Source organism: Polyodon spathula, chromosome 44, assembly GCF_017654505.1.
Source record: "Polyodon spathula isolate WHYD16114869_AA chromosome 44, ASM1765450v1, whole genome shotgun sequence".
Taxonomy (NCBI): Eukaryota; Metazoa; Chordata; class Actinopteri; order Acipenseriformes; family Polyodontidae; genus Polyodon; species Polyodon spathula.
In genome coordinates, this window is record NC_054577.1 from 2,519,036 (window position 1) to 2,536,063 (window position 17,028).

Consider the following 17,028-nt stretch of genomic DNA (forward strand, 5'->3'; position numbering starts at 1 on the left):
AGAAAAAGGGGCATTCAGAACAGAAAATAGGAGACACTTTTTTACACAGAGAATTGTGAGGGTCTGGAATCAACTCCCCAGTAATGTTGTTGAAGCTGACACCCTGGGATCCTTCAAGAAGCTTGCTTGATGAGATTCTTGGGATCAATAAGCTACTAACAACCAAACGAGCAAGATGGGCCGAATGGCCTCCTCTCGTTTGTAAACTTTCTTATGTTCTTATGTTCTTATTAATCGCAAAAAGAAAGACTCATTGCAAACATCCCAGAACAGCAGGGCTACTTGCCCTTTAAATATTGAGAACAGCCATCCCAAACCCTTTTCTTCCATCTGCTCCACCCCCTCTTCCTCTACCCGCTGCTCCACACCCCACCTGCCTCATTCTTTCCCTCTCCTAGCGACCACGGAACCAGTGAACCTCTCCTCTCACAGGGGCGGGTCGATGGAGACTTTCCCAGTTTGACTCCAGTGCTGTTTGCAGTCCAGTGGCATTGTCATTCGGGCAGAACCCCACTGTCTTTAGAGATTCGTCTCCTAACGTTGCCTTTTGTCTTATTCAAATGGCCCTCCTTCCAGTCGCGGTCTAACATCGTTCTGCTTCAACCCCTCCCCTCGTCCATCTGGAGACCTGTAATTCATTCACTCAAAGCGCAGATGTCTTATTGCAGCCCGCGCACACACACACAAACCCTGACATCCCTATATATCAATTCTTATGCCTTAGTATAGCAGAATTGTCTGCTTGTCTTCTAGTTTCAGTTACACTGGTGAAGGCACTAGAGTCCAAACGCTGGTCTGCTTGACTCAGTCTTTTCTTGCAGTTAGATATTGCAGTGTTACACTTGTAATAGACTCCAGGTCTGCTGGGGGTCTCTATTTGATTGTAGATCCTTGCCCTTGCTGGCAGAGCCCCTCACTGGCTCACAAGCAGCTTCCCCAGAGTCCAGCCTTGCCAGCCCAGCCATGCGGCAGACACCATATGGCTCAGGATCCCACGATCGGAATACCAGGAATTCCACCGTCTCGGATCAGGAATTCTGACTTCATCCCGTCAATTAAGGGTGCTTTTATTATGGGAAACTTTTATAAGGATTAGTTTGCCCTGGTTTGTTGTTTTAATATGCTTTACAGTGCTTCCCTGTGCTTTACCAGACCTCTCTGTGCTTTACAATGCTTCCCTATGCTTTACCAGACCTAAAATTGGTACCCTCTTTATAAGGGACCAAGTTCACTGTCTCAGTATTGCAGTGACCATCATTGAGAATGGCTTACCAGTGAAATCATTGAGAATGGTGTGGGGGGGGGGGCGTCCATAGTTCATTGTTTTATTACACTCCATCCTGCTGTTACTGTGCACCAAGAATGTAGTGGTGAGAAAGGGAGGGGGGGGGGGTGAGAGGTGAGAGTGGTTTTTGAAATCACTGCACTCCTGCAATCTTCCAGGGAATGCCTGGAATGGCTTGGACCCGATCCAGCATTAGCACGCTGGGACTGGGGAACGGTGTGAAATCCTTGCAGCTGGTCAGACTCAGTCAGGCAAGTCCCATGCAGGAAAGGGGCTCAGTGTTCAGTTAATCAACTGAATCCAGTTAATCCAAAATGAAAAGCATGCCTTCTACTGTGCAAAAGTTATCTAACAGAGAATTTCATGGGGGTAATGGGTTCATTACACTCCTGTGTGAAACTTATTGTAACATCAAAAAAAAAAAAATAATGCTTCTTGATTTGTTTTCTTTCTCTATACCTGCCCACAAACAAGCTCATGGCTCATTAGATCCCCAAATGCTGATCTGCTTAGCTCACTCTTCTAGTCACAATAACCCTGATAAAGGCACTAGAGCCCAGATGCTGCAGAACTAGATTTGAAGCTTGCAAAACCGGTTAGATATTCTTCAATAAGTTTCCTTTGCAATACTGGAACTAAAAACATTAAGAAACTGAGCAGAAGTTGCTCGACTCTTTGCAACATACTAGTTCTGCTTGGTAGAACATTGGAATAAGACTCCATCACACCAGGAAAGCAATGATACAAGCCATTCCATGGTACACAAGTGAAAATCACTCCTCCTCCACCCCCCCCCTTATTCCAATAGGAATCAAGAGCAACGTCACTGGGCAGAGTTTCAGCCCCCCCACCAATATTAAATGACAGACCAGTGCGTTTCAGCAATAGGTTTATTGTTCTCATTGACAGGCACAAAAATCAAGCAGTGGATTTGCCAGCTCTCCTGTACAGAACAGCAGCCAGCGCAGCAACACAGCCCAGAGCCACAGCAGTGACCACACCAGCCAGGACCAGAACCTCAACAGGGAAGCCTGGGGGAGGGGGGGAAAGAGAGAGGCACAGAGTCAAAGGACAGGATTATGGGGGGAAAATAAATTCACTTGCAATCAGCCTGCACAGGGTGTTACCACTGGGAATGTAGGCATGCTAGCCTGCAAAACTGGTTACCAGTAAAGCACTCATGCAGAGTTCTACAGTTACTTCCCTTTCCATAGACCAGCATTAATTTTTACTGGCTTTGTTAGCTTATCAGTTTGACAGCCAATGCTATTTACAGCAACACAAGTTGCAAGGGGGCATGAACATTCCATGAAACAAACACTAAATATAGGAAGTCTCTGCTCTTTCAAGCATCTTGTGGAACAGAAGTTACCTTGCGATTTTCCATCTTCTGCTTTCAGCCCGAGACTCTGGGAGCCTGGCTCCGTCAGGACGTCGAGGTCGTCCAGAGTTTCCACGACGATCAGGGGTCCGACACGAATATCACCTTCCCATTCCAGCACTGGCTTTTCAGCTGGAAGTCAAAACAATAAACCAGTCTATCAAAGCAGTTAGACCCCCCCCCCCCCAAACCCAGCAGTAGATCACTTACCCACGTTGCCAGCCGCCCTGCTCCCTCGTCTCTTTCTGGAAGGGCCTCCCACAGCACAGTACCCAGTGTTACAGCAGCTGCACACCTGATCACTCCCATCCACAGAGCTCCACCTAGGAGGAGAGACCAGGTATTAGCTTACCCAGGGAATGAACAGGGACAGGCCACCCCTCCCAGACAGACACTCACCTGCCAGAGCTGGCAGTGAAAGAGCAGGCCTTGTTCACAGAGTCCACGTTCTGGGACCCAGATGCCACTTTCAGGTGACAGGTGATGTAGATCTAGAGTAGAAGAGGGAGGGGGGTTTAAATTAAAGGAACACTCCAGCCCAGTGTCAAACTGGTTACCTCAAGTCCAGTACCATTTAGAATACAACTAAATGAAGTCCATACTAGTGTAACCTTTTATAATGGCAAAGCTGATTAGAGCACAGGTGATAAGGCAATCACTAAAGGATTTGTGAATTCCAGCAAGTCTTATTGCTTAGAAGCTATCCAGTGTATTAGAACTACTAGTTGAATCAGAAGTAGATTTTGCATTGCAAGTGTCTTGTGGCCATGTGGTCCAGTAGTTAAGGAAACTGGATTAACCAGGAGGACCCCGGTTCAAATCCCAGCTCAGCCACCGACTCGCTGTGCGAGACCCTGAGCAAGTCACTGAACCTCCTCGTGCTGCATCTTTGGGGCAAGACACTGTAAGAGACTCTGCAGCAGATGCTGCTTGCAAGTTGTAAAGTACTTTGATCCACTATGAAAGTGTGCTATATTACCAGATCGATACTCACGGTGCTCCTGGCATCAGAGTAGAACCTGAAGGCATCAAGCTTCATCTGCAGCTTCGTGTTCTGCACCCTGGGAGAGACGAAGCGGGACCCGGAAGCAGACAATTTTGAATCAACCAAGCAGCTGCAGAGACAGACAACAGCGTTCAATACAAGAACTCGAAGCTTACACTCTGTTACTGGATCCTCAGCTGATGCTCTACCAGCATATCACTGTAGTGATACTGATAACCAAGTTCTTACATCACTAATTTACATACACTGTACAAGTTAACTCATTTGTATAATATGAACACATGGAAGTCACCCTGGATAAAAAGGGAGTTTGCCAAACACTGATATCAAAAGAGAAAATGCCACTCGCCCGCTGTTGTCAATGAAGACGTATCTGGGGCTGGCGTTCTTGTCGGGGACCATGGTGGCCACACAGTTGTCCACAAAGAGCCGGAGGGGCATGTGGTTGACCCCATTGACAGAGGCTTCAATGTTCAGGACATCCCCCAGGGAGTAGACATTGGAAGTTCTCTGGGTGACCCAGTCATCTATTGAAAAGAGGTGTTAGAGATAACCAGGCCTAAAAGACAGGGCCAAACCCTTGGCATTCCCCTATAGAATTAAACTGATCATTGAATGAAACCAGCTGAAAGCTACTTTCACATCTTGATTTGCATACCAATTTGTATGCTTCATGCAATTAATGAAGTTAACATTTTAAACACAATACTATCATGCTTCATAGACTTCAGCAATCATTTTGTAGTTTGACTAGATGTCAGTTTCATATACAGTCACACATCTTTATTCTCAATCCTAATTTGTAGACAATGCAAAGCTTGACTATAGCTGTCGAGTCACAGCACAGCCTGGAGCTGCAGTCTGGTCCCCAGAGCAGAACTGTTCAGCTCCAGCGGGTTGCAAGATGGTCTGAAGCAGCCTTCTCCGGACAGGGTACTCTTGAGAGGAGTTACAGGAAGCTGCTTACTGGTCATCAGCCTCAGGGAGAAGTCCAGGGCAGCCTCTGCTAGCTTGGTGGAGGTAAAGGGGACCCATGTGGGTTTCAGAGCATTGCTGCTCACATTCTGCAGCCTGGAACAGAATGGAAGACATCCATCACTTACTCACTGATGAACTTAATAGTATTTTGATTTCAGGTTGCTTCTCACCTTTAACAGAAACTCTGGTCCATTCTCAGCAGGAATGACATTTTATTGGCTGCCTCCACTTTGTCAGAGGTGTTTGCTGGTCTCCGATTACTCAAAGTAGAGTCTCTGATCCTGGAGAGCCCAGATCTCTGCAGGTTTTCCAGGTGTCTTTCCATTAGTGGAAACAGATCTGGCACACCTGTTCATCTTTAACAAGCCAATTGAGTTAATTCACAGAACTGCAAAATGGAAAAAACTGCAGTAGCTCTCCAGGACCAGGGCTGGAGACCCCCTGCTCTTAAAAGGGGTGTCGAAATGCAATCATACGCCATCTTGAAAACCAAAGATACAGCACGCATCTGTGTTATGATGCTCTACAAGTCATTCTCCCTCCAGCAGAAAGTTTAGTGCAAATGTTTTCCCTGCAGGCAATAAACTGAAAACGCAGCGCATAACTCACACAACAGGCTCGAGCTACCAAACCCACCACAGCACATGCATGGAGATGCGCGCACTGATGCATCCAAATCTAGACCATGCATTTTGCCTTGGGAGGCATTGGAACATCTGAAAACTCAATCCAATCACTTGCAAGTAAAAGCAAGTCATGTCGAGATACTAAATACACCACAACCTCCTCTTAATGAACTATTCACAGCCTGGGTTCACAAATGTGGACTTAATGTATTAAGGTTCCCCCGTGTATATTACAGGCTATATATTTTGCATCTTAAGATGTGTTGGTACTGTAGGAAGGTTGAGACTATTCCCGCAAGGGTAGTCAGCTGCGCTCACCTCAAATAGCGGCACTCGATGCTGACCTGCGCCCCGTTGGTTCTCACGATGGGCAGGTTAGAATTCGGGGTCGGGGTGTAGTTTAAGATGAAACTGTAAACTAGCTTGTCCTGGACCATCTAGATAGAAAAAAAAAAAAAAGAGTTATTGAGTTTCACCCTGCATACGCAGCCAAACAGTCATACTGCTGCGCAAATGTGACCCGCTTTTTACCCTCAGAGTACTGCCGCACTCCTGGAGCTGAACATCGAAGACCATGCTCTGCGTCGCATTGTCCAGCCGGGTGACCCCGCAGCTTCCCAAGCGGACATCAGAGGTCTTGATCAGCTGGCCGATCCCGAACAGATCCCGCTTCACCGTCACCACCACTCTGGACTCCCCGCACTGCGCCGCGACGGTCTGCGGGAGGATCGCTTTGAGTTGCTGGAGTTTTGAAGAGGGGCTCGGGTAATTCACAACGGCGCTACCGGCTTCGCTGAACAGCTTAGAACCGAGCGAGGAAGAGCCGAGCCCGCCGCTGAGCAAGTCAAACACGAACAGCGCTGAAAGCACAAACTTAGCCCTTACTACGAGACCCATCGTTACCAACTAAAGCGCGCAACAGAACCACCTGCTTTCCAAGCGCGCAACCGAGTCGTTTTATAGTACCGGAGAGGCGGGCTGCACTCGGAACCTAATTGATATGCACGTGGTATTTTAATTTCCAATTAACCGCTTCATGCAACGGGACGAATTAAATATATATCTCGGGGTGGGTGACCCACTGCTGGTCTTTGTTCAAACCCCGTTCGAAATGGTTTAATTAAACTAATTAAATCTCCCTGAAGTAGTTAATTTTCTCGTTTTATCAGTGTGGTGTAGGCATGACTAGACACCCGCAAAAATGCATCCTCATTTTAGGATCCCCCCCCCGCCCCCCATAAAAAGGTAATTGTGTTCAAAACGACTTTTATTTGCAATGAATTATTTATATGAAAGTGCTATTTATACACGCAAGAAGTGAAATTTCGCGCAATGACGCATTCCTCACGTCACCGCGCAGCCGGCAGTATGCATTTTGTACATAGACGTCACAGATATTAAAAAAATAATATTTTCCTTCGAGTGGTTCAGGAAAGTTGCAGAACACTGTCCGAGAGAGATAGAGAGAGGAAGAGACCGACCTGTCTTAAGTCTGTCTAAATTGTTCACCTAAAGGTAAGTTTAAGTCGTAACGGTAATGTGGAATTAACAAAAAAATTTTCAATTTAAAAAATTAAAATATTGACTTTATATTATATATATATATATATTATATATAATATATATATCTATATATAATATTATATATTTCTTTCCTTACATGTGTTCACCAAAAGTTTCTAAATTTTAATAGATATTTTCAGTCCTGCACGTTTCTTCCGACAAAAATATACGGAACAAGGAAAAACAGTGCTTAGTAAACTTGTTAGTTGTTCAATATTGTAATTATACAAAAAAATAAAAAAAAATACTAATAATAATCTGTGGATGACGTCATGCTTATTAGAATAGAACGTTCGTTCCCAGAGGTTCCAGTGCTCCCAGTTTGAAGATAAGCTCTCCTTCCTTTCTGTTTCCGAGCAACACGTGTTGATCACCCATCAGTGTGGGGGGTGGGGGAGTTGGGGGGTGGGTGGGGATGGGTGGGGACACTATGTGAGTCGTCCAGCAGGTGTATCGCCCATCATGTTTGACGTCACTGCTACGAAGAATGTTTCTAGCTGGCAATATACGATACTCGTGGGAGCATATTACCTCGATAATGCAAGCAAATTATCCTGTAGATGTAACAACAAAAAAATTATTAATGGGTTGTTGATTTAATTAATGTTACAATTCTACTTCCATTTACTAATGGAATTGTTCATTGTTACACCGTGAACTGATTGCACGGAACATTTCAAAGTTTCCAGAAGGAGGCTAAGCACTTTATCGTACCCCCCAGAGGGAAGCCGCTATAGTCTTCTGCCTCTATCTATAGACTCGAAGATATACTGTAGTTCCCCCTCAGAACTTGTAGATGGACATCTACGTTGTACAAATTTTAAAGTTTTCAAAAGAAAAGTGTCGTATCAGCATGATAGATAGGGTTGGTAATAATAATATATAGAAACTGCTTTGACCGAAAGTAGAGTTTGCAGAGCCACGGTGGGCATTTTTAAAGGGAGGGGGGGGGGTGGGGGGGGGGGGGGGGGGGGTACGATTTTTCCCAGGGAGGAAAATATTGTATATTAACTTTCAATATGAAAGTCCGTACTTCGTGTTCAGTGACTTCTACGACGATCATTTTCTTCAAAAATATATGATGTTGAATATTTGAGCATGTTAATTATGTGTTATATTTATTAATCTCCATTAACCATAATAATAATAATAATAATGTGTGTTTTGATTTCTGCAAAAACGAATAAAAAATTATTCTACTAAAAGAAAACACTGTAATCCATTCTTCTTCCAGTACTGATGGAGTTTGTAACGGGATACCGTGACTCTCTGGTTGATTTTACCGACGCTATGTTCCGCTGGTACCGAGCTTACCTAGTGGAACGGGGAGCCGCTGAGAGCCTGGCCGGGAGAGAGGACCGCTGCGCCGGTCTCCCGGTTGACGCGGCCAGCCCGCGGTGGATTCTGCACGTCCTCGGCGGCTCCGGTACCGGGCAAGCACAGCCGCTGGACGAGCGCTTATTGGAGGACAGCGAGGCTCTGCTGAGCGCAGACGAGCTGCGGAGCTACGTTTCCACGAGCAACACGCAGGGAGCGCGTTAGTGATATTATTATTAATTTATTTTTTAAATAGCTGAAAAAGTAGTTTTGGACACTATATTTATAATTTTGTTGTATTTAAATTTCTTTCTTATTGTTTATATGGGGAAACAGTGTCATCCTCATATGACACCCAGGTGCACAAAAATATGTTTTGCAAAAATACAAATATTCTATAGTAACACCTTCCATAATAAATAATTCATGTTTGCCATTGAAGATCATTGAGGGTATAGTTAGCACACTGTGGTCCCATTCTACCAACGGCATCCCATTCCAGCTGCCCTATACTTGTGCTACCATTGCCCCTCATTATAATACAGAACCATTGCATTACCATTGAAGATCATTTGGGCATGATATAGCTAGCATACTGTGTGTGTTCCCATTCTACCTTACCCCATTGTAGCTGCCCCCCATACTAAGACTAGAAGAGGTTGCCATGTACGATGTTTCATGCCACTTGCCGCTTGCCTCTGCCACTCTCGCAGCTCAGCCGCGGCTCCTGTTTGTGACTGACGAGCACGGCGCTCTCCTGGGGTTTGAGTTTGGGGAGTCCGGCGGCGGGGACGAGGGGCGCGCTCTGCAGGAGATTATCAGGGGGCTGCTGTGCCGCTGCATGGAGACCCCGCTGAGCGGCGGGGAGCCCCGGAGACCGGAGAACCTGGCGGTTGGGGACGCGGAAGTGCACTGGTGAGACGGGGCTTCTTTTTATCTCCTTTTAAACAAGCCGTGCCCACTTACCCTGAAGTGACTTATTGGTGCCAACTGTACAGATTTAGAGAACTTTCTCATGCCCTCTATGCATTTAACAGTCTAAACCAATACAAGTTCGGTATTAATATTTATCCTTAACTGGCCTTACAGTTTCTCGTTACAACAAACTCACTTGAGTGCGCCCACTTCTCTCTCCCCTCCCCCCCCCCCCCCCCCCCCCCCCCCAGTTCCTGCTGGAGGGAAGAGACAATGTGATCCCGGGAGGTCCCCCACACCGTGACAGGGCTGGGGTGGCACAGAAAAACTTCACCCTGAGAGGCTCCGCCTCAGAGGTGTACATCTTTGTGAAGTGGAACGTGGCTTCGAGGCCATGAGCACTCTGGGTAAGGCGCGCGGAAGTCTCGCACAGTACAGCACTGACATGCACAGTGCACGAAGCTCGGTAACCTAAAATGGTGGCAGACGATTGCATGAGACAATTCCAATTCTTCGGGAGAGAGAGAGAGAGAGAGAGAGAGAGAGAGAGAGTTCACACAGAAAGTCGTTTCCCCTTCCAGAGATCTGGAGCCTCGGAGCCTCCCCTCTCTCTCAACAGACTATTTCAGCACTGAGAGGATGCACAGTGGTTCGAAGTGGGTAACCCTAAAATGATGGCAGTGGACATTGGGAAACTTATTCCATATCTCTCTCTCTCTCTCTTTCTGTCTCGCTCTCCCTCTCCTCTCCCTCTTTCACCCCTTCTCTCTCTACCTCTGCCTCCCCCTCTCTCTCACTCCCCCTGCTCTCTCTCCCTTTCTGTCTCACTCTCCCTCTTCTCTACCTCTTGCTCCCCCTGCTGCCTCTCTCTCTCTTTCGCTGCGTCTCCCCCTTCCCTCCGTACAGTGTGAAGTGCCGGGCTGTGTTTTATTGCTCTGAAAAATGCAAGAAAATCGACTGGAAGAAGAGCCCTGATGATGTCAGTCACCAGAACTGGTGCTCCAAGCTGCAGAGCTACATGTGTGCTCTTCGACACGACCGTCTGAATGCAGAAGTGTGGAAGTGTGTTCATGTCAGACTAGTGTTCATGTTAGTCGTTATTACTATCATAATCATAATAATAATTAATAAGTAATAAGTGAGTTATTAGTGTTATTTAAAGAGACTTGCAGAGACTAGGGGGGGTGAACTCTGCATCATCAACAACTGCTGCTGCTGCTGCAGAGTCTCTTCCAATAGGACCTCGTTTGTTTTACATCTAGTCTGAAGGACGGAGCACAAGGAGGTTCAGTGACTTGCTCAGGGTCACACACGGTCACACACACACACACACACACACACGCACACACACACACACTCACTCACTCACTCACTCACTCACTCACACACGCACACACCCACACACACACACACACACACACAGTGAGTCGGTGGCTCAGCCGGGATTGGAAGCTCCTGGTATCAAGCCCCTTTCTCTAACCACCTGACCCCCTCCAAGCCCTCTGTCTGTGTTATAGTCTGGGCTGTTTTATTTCATATGTGGGGGGGGGGGATGGCTTATTTCTCAATTTTTTTAATTCCCTCGCAGAAGTGACCTCTGACACCTTCGACCAGGAGCGCTTCCTGTCCTCCAGAGCACTTAATTGTGGGTACTGGGTGAAGCAAAGCATGCTGGTCCAAGCCTTCAACTACGAGCTGCTGCCATTCTGGGACCCTAGCACTGAGTGCACCCCCGCCTGCCTCCGAGGTTGGTACGGCCCAGAGGGGAAAGCACATGTGTGAGAATTCAACGAATCACCATGAAGGGTTTTTCCTTCCCAGAACCCTGCTATGCAATTATAGCTTTGTAACCCACTGCAGCACCATTCATTGCTTTGTATTTTCAGATAACCTTCGAGCTGTGCCCTGTGTACTGTGCATTGGGGTGACATCCCTGCAGACTGCATGCACTGGAGTGTTGATAAATGCATGCAGGTGATTGGTTGATATTTTGTATTTATGCTCCTCCTCCTCTCCAGGAAGGATGAACCCTTACGATCCCCTGAAGAAGGAAGGAAGGATCCTGATGCAGACTGTCCCAGTCGCGGGTCCCAGTGTCAAAGCACCTCTGGGTAAACATCCCATCTCTCTCTCTCTCTCTCCATCTCCTCCGGTCACGTCAGTGTTTATTTTCTCAAACACTGAAGAAGAAAATGACATTTAAAAGCATCAAATCAAGCAGTTTGACAGCCTCTCTCTCTCTCTCTCCCCCTCTCCCATTGTCTATCTGCTCCCTCCCTCTCTCTCAGCCTCGTGGAGTGATTATTACAAGTGGCGCGGGTTCGATCTCGACTCTCCCGTGGCAGCTCTGCTCTCCTACCCGCTGACCATCTATTACATCATCACCTCCCTCGCCCCGCGCCACTGTGAGTGTCCCAACTCCCTTCACACCTCGTCTACAGCTGTGACCAAACATTTTGCGTCTCCCTATCGAATGAACTGATTCTGCTTCATAAAGACGAAGGAAAGCTGCTCAATAATGTTAGCACATTGAATTACACTCTAGCGCTTTGTAGTTTTCCATGTACTTAACGAAAAACCTGAAAAATTGAGTTTCCAAATCGAACGTGAGATATTGCTCTGGAACCCATAAACTAGAACCCTTGCTCTAGAACCCATAAACTAGAACCCTTGCTCTAGAACCCACGCGCTAGATTTTTCCATTCTCTTGCCTTCGTTCAAAATCCGACAGACTGAACCACGTCGACACCAAGGAGAACCAGAGCTGGCTAGTTTTCATTTAGGTAGAGAGGGCTTTCTTTCTCTTCCAAACTTGCTGTATAAACAGAACGCTTCAAGTTTACAAACAGAGGAGGCCATTCGGCCCGTCTTGCAAAAATATTTCCTGAAACTTTGCAGAGTGCTGTGTTTATTTCTCAAGAGGGTACACAACTTTGAAGGCTCACCCAGCATATTGGGCATCGTTCTCCTTTTTGCAATAGCCAGGTGTTGCCTCTGCAGGGCTCTGCCACTGACAGCCTTGTTCTCTGTGTCCGGTCTGCCACAGTCCCTGAGCTCAATATCCTGAATAAGCAGTCCCTGAAGATCCACATCATAGAGGGAGCGAAGGAGTTCAGCATGCTGCTGGTGTTCTGGGTAAGAGACTCCCCTTTCCTGCCCCCTTCCCTTCTCTTTTCTGATTCTTTAAATAGAAGTTGTGTTGTGGTCACCGAGGGTCTCCCCTGGTAAAGGCACGGTCGCGTGGTGTGCAGGGGGGAGTCGCACAGTCAGGAGAGCGCAGGGGTCCCTGAGGGTCTCCCCTGGTAAAGGCACGGCCGCGTGGTGTGCAGGGGGGAGTCGCACAGTCAGGAGAGCGCAGGGGTCCCCGAGGGTCTCCCCTGGTAAAGGTACGGCCGCGTGGTGTGCAGGGGGGAGTCGCACAGTCAGGAGAGCGCAGGTTCCTATCCGTGCGAAGTCACTAGGGATTCTAGAGGGAGCGTCGCGTTGTCTCTGGTGCTCTCTTGGGTTAGGGAGGCAAAACCAACCAGTGTTTCTCCTGATCAAGCTACAGCGATGCTACTGGCCAGGCTAAGCCTGAAGCGTGGCCCAGCCAGTGGTCAGTGTGAGTAACCCGACCTGCCCCTTTCCAGGAGCTGTCCGTCTTGCTGCCCCACGTGGCCTTTGAGATCCACTTCGTGGGGGAGGCGCTGCCGAAAGAAGCAGACGAACAGCAGGCAATCCTGCAGAGGAAGGTACAGCCAATGCAGCTTCCCCTTTAAGAGTGAAATCAGCAAAACAGTCCCTGGCTCATTTAACAATGGACCTTTGTGTTAAAATTATTTCATAGTAATAATTAAACTGAACGGGCAGAAGCGCGACTGTGAAAGCACGCTTCTTGGCCCCTCTCATCCTGGTTTTACCGCCCGCTCCCCAAACCAGGATGGTCACGTGACACTGGTGCACCCCAACTTTGTCTCCGAGGAGAAAACGGACAAGAGGATCGTCCGGGTCAAAGGTTACTCCCGGCCCTATCACATGCTGCAGGGACCCAAGCCTGACCTTGTGATTGGTGAGTTCAACGAGAGGGGGTTGGGGTGGGGGTGGTAGGGGCGTGTTTTAAATACTAGCAGGGATGGGAATAAAACTCCCGTTGCATCACGGTTTGATCCGTCCCTGGATTTACGAGGAGTTTAACAAGACACACCTGAGCTTGTTGCCTAGACACACTGGGGCTGATCAAGCTGGTAGTAAAACCTGGGCTGTAGTTGGAGTTAATGTAGTTGGAGTTAATGAGGATTATAGTGATTATCATGCAACCCTAGTTGAAGGTGTGTCTCTTTGTCTACCTTTATAGGGTTTAACTGCGGCTTTGGACTCAGTGACACCTGGATCAGCTCCCTACCCAGACTGCAGGTAAGACAACGAGGCAAGCAGAGCAGCGTTTGGGCTCTAGTGCCTTCATCAGTGTTATTGAAACTAAACTGAGTCAAGCAGACCAGCGTTTGGGCTCTAGTGCCTTCATCAGCGTTACTGAAACTAAACTGAGTCAAGCAGACCAGCGTTTGGGCTCTAGTGCCTTCATCAGCGTTATTGAAACCAAACTGAGTCAAGCAGAGCAGCGTTTGGGCTCTAGTGCCTTCATCAGTGTTACTGAAACTAAACTGAGTCAAGCAGAGCAGCGTTTGGGCTCTAGTGCCTTCATCAGTGTTACTGAAACTAAACTGAGTCAAGCAGAGCAGCGTTTGGGCTCTAGTGCCTTCATCAGTGTTACTGAAACTAAACTGAGTCAAGCAGAGCAGCGTTTGGGCTCTAGTGCCTTCTGTGTTACTGAGTGTAAAACTAGAGGCAACTGAGTCCATAGCATTGAGTAACTGGGCAGCTCTGAGTCCATCAGTGATCCGAGCGAAGCGGCTCCTCAGCGCCCCCTATCTGTGCTTCTCTGTGTCCGCAGTCCCTGAGGGTCCCGGCCTATTTCTCCGAGTGCAGTGAGTACAGCTGTGCCGTGAGTCAGCTAAGCATGAGCACAGCGACGGGGGGCTCCGTCAGCGAGGCCGGGGTTAACCCCTTCCGCTCCCCGCTGCGCGTCGCCGGGGGTGACAACAACATGCCGTGGTGAGAGAGAGAGAGAGAGAGAGAGAGAGAGAGAGAGAGTGAGATGAGTCACGCACGCACACACATTTTAACCCTCGATTTCCTGGCAACTTGTGAAGCTGGAGGTGATATTTTAAGGAGGCAGTGGTTAGAGAAGGGGGTTCTTGATCCCAGGAGGTTCAAATCCCGGCTCAGCCATTGACTCCCTGTGTGCGTGTGTGTGTGTGTGTGTGACCCTGAGCAAGTCACTTCACCTGCTTGTGCTCCGTCCTTCAGACGAGACGTAAAAGGAACGAGGTCCTATTGGAAGAGACTCTGCAGCAGCAGCAGCAGTTGTTGATGATGCAGAGTTCACCCCCCCTAGTCTCTGGAAGTTGCTCTAGATAGTTACAGCTGTATTTACCTGAGGCGTCTCTCATTGTGTTGGGCAAGTATGATTTTTGGGCTTGGGGTGACATCTCTACACCCTGCAGCTGCTGCAGCAGACTTTCACCTCTAAAGGAATAGAGTCACGGATGTTGTATGATGATTTTGTGCCTCAGATCTCCGTTATCCACCTGCTTTAGATGTTCTGATCCGCCCCTGCACGCAGGTACTCCAATGCTTTCCTCTTCCACCTGATTTATAAAGTCGCCCAGAACGGCAAACGTGAGCAGCAGCAAGCACAGAACCTACAGCGCCCTCACCTGGTCAACCCCCACAATTACACCCGGCCCCAGCAGAGCAACCATCCCACTGCTGGCAGCAAACCCAGAGGCTCCGAGGACTCTCCCCCCGACAGTGGCAAGCGGACGCGCAAGGAGAAGAAGCAGGCACGCAACGCGGGGCGCCGGAGGAAGCAGTGACTCATGGGAACAGAGGAGGGGGGACGGGGGGAGGGGCGTAGAAACGCGAGATCACAAGAATATTATTTTTTTTTCTTTAAATCATAGAAACATTTTAATAAAAGCAGCACAAAAAAATTCGAATAAAATACAATTAAACAAAGAACTTTTTTTTTTTAAACTTTGTGTCCAATTATTTTAACCCACATTTTCCCCAATTTTAGAATGTCCAATTATTATTCCCCCCCCCCCCCCCCCCCCCCCCCACACCCCCACACACCCACCTCGAGGTCCCACCTACAGTCACTCGACGACGTGGGACGTCCTGTTCCCTTAATATAAAAAAATAATTCCAAAAATACAATTTTTACAAAAAATAATAATAAAGGTATAGATTACGAACGTCTGATACACTACACTCCAGTGTCGAGACTGAACTCAATTCTCTGTTGATTTTACTTTACGTAAAACGTTCGGACCGGAACCTAACATATATATTATATATCATTATATATATATATATTATATAATATATTATATATATTATAAGTGAAAATATATCGCCTTTCAAAGTATCACCTAGTGTCTCCGTCCGAACTTGACACGTAATATACGTCTCAGCGAAGGTTATCCTCTAACTAAATTGTAAGAGTTAGGCGAGAGCACAATCCGCTGAGCACAAGGAGGTGAAGTGACTCGCTCAGAGTCCCACACAGCGAGTCAGTCAGTCAGTGGCAGAGGTGGGATTTGAACCGGGGACCTTCTGACAAGCCCTGGACTTTAACAGATAGGATCAGTATCTCTTTGAAGACCTCCTAGATACACAAGAAGAGTCCCAGTGAGGTGTGTGGGTGTGGCGCATGAAACGTACTTGCTTGTTTGTGTCACAAGGGGGCAGGCTAACCCCATGGATGAGTTGAAAAGATAGCATCAGTTTATCCTTTAATAAGGCATCTTAAACAACTTCTAAAAAGTTAATGTGTGTTCCTTTTCTCTTACCGTTTTATTAAAGATACCGAGAGAGAGAGAGAGAGAGAGAGAGAGAGATTGATTTTTTAAGCGTGGAATGGTGTGGGTGTGATTCACTCTGCCGAGTTGAAAGAATGCAAGCCTGCAGGTTCTATCAGTCTGCGTTCTCTTTCCAACTAACTTTAGGTGACTTCTAGGAACAACCAAAAATTAATCATTTACCTATCTCAAAAAGTTTCTGTAAATCTAAACAGCCAAAAAACCACGAAGGGCCTTTTAGAAGTCGTAAGCAACATTTTAAAAATCAATCCTTAATTACTATCAATCTAAATGTGTTTGCAATGCAAGTGATCAATCTCATGGCTCCACTACAGACTCGCATTCTCTCTATCAGCCACAGAGGTCGCTGGTGCGCAGTGAACCAGGGATTGACCTGCTGCCCTAATCCCTCCCTCCCAGGGGGGAGCTTGGCAATTACGCACGCCCCTGAGAACTCCTGGTCAATGACATACCCGGGAGTTGAACGTGTGATCTCCGGGCTATAGGGCACATCCTGCAGTCTAAGGAGAGCGCCTTTAAATGAATGCTGGCTATCTAGTGAATGGAAATAGAGGACAGGTAGGTAGGTTTAATTATTTTGCTAACTGCGTCCACATTAATTCCTATACCCTTTGACGTTGTGCCAGGGTGGCTGCGTCTGGAACTATTTTTAAAAAGGGGGTGCTGAAAGCCATTGAACAAAACTGTAAGCTCTGTATATGATGGGAGCCATGCAAAGCCAAGAGGTGCTACCGCACCCCCAGCACCCCTAGTTCCAGCATCCTTAATTCTCTCAATTCGATCACAAGCACAGCTATACAGTATAAACACGCGGGGGGAGTGTGCCAATTTACCCAGCCACATAATCCCCCCCACCCCCCCTTTTCCCTTGACACGACAATGGAATGCTCCCTTGAGCCAAACAGGAAGCCGAACATAAATTTTTAAATAGCGCTGCTGTATCCTGGATATGCAATTACAGTCCTGACTTATACCAGTTCAAATGAAACCCATTGCCTTCCAAACGTCTTCAAAGACCTCGCTGTGCTACCTTA

General features: G+C 47.4%; 2 protein-coding genes across 2 annotated transcripts; one reads left to right on the forward strand and one right to left on the reverse strand.

The window, feature by feature from the left end:
* Positions 1–2,181: 2,181 nt before the first annotated feature.
* Positions 2,182–6,454, reverse strand: LOC121305713 (zona pellucida sperm-binding protein 3-like). The gene is made up of 9 exons (XM_041237433.1): positions 5,808–6,454; positions 5,595–5,713; positions 4,640–4,743; positions 4,022–4,199; positions 3,661–3,781; positions 3,066–3,157; positions 2,877–2,989; positions 2,658–2,798; positions 2,182–2,316 (listed from the first exon to the last, which is right to left on the reverse strand). Exons 1-9 carry the CDS (start codon positions 6,171–6,173, stop codon positions 2,204–2,206), a joined length of 1,347 nt encoding a protein of 448 aa, XP_041093367.1. The 5' UTR covers positions 6,174–6,454; the 3' UTR covers positions 2,182–2,203.
* A 252-nt stretch (positions 6,455–6,706) lies between these two features.
* On the forward strand, positions 6,707–15,084 carry LOC121305672 (zinc finger MYND domain-containing protein 15-like). Its single transcript, XM_041237366.1, has 13 exons — positions 6,707–6,791; positions 8,074–8,376; positions 8,870–9,071; positions 9,912–10,111; positions 10,660–10,818; positions 11,090–11,182; positions 11,360–11,476; positions 12,118–12,206; positions 12,701–12,802; positions 12,990–13,119; positions 13,405–13,463; positions 14,002–14,162; positions 14,734–15,084. The coding sequence occupies exons 2-13, from the start codon at positions 8,079–8,081 to the stop codon at positions 14,984–14,986; spliced, it is 1,863 nt and encodes a 620-aa protein (XP_041093300.1). The 5' UTR covers positions 6,707–6,791; positions 8,074–8,078; the 3' UTR covers positions 14,987–15,084.
* Positions 15,085–17,028: the final 1,944 nt, after the last annotated feature.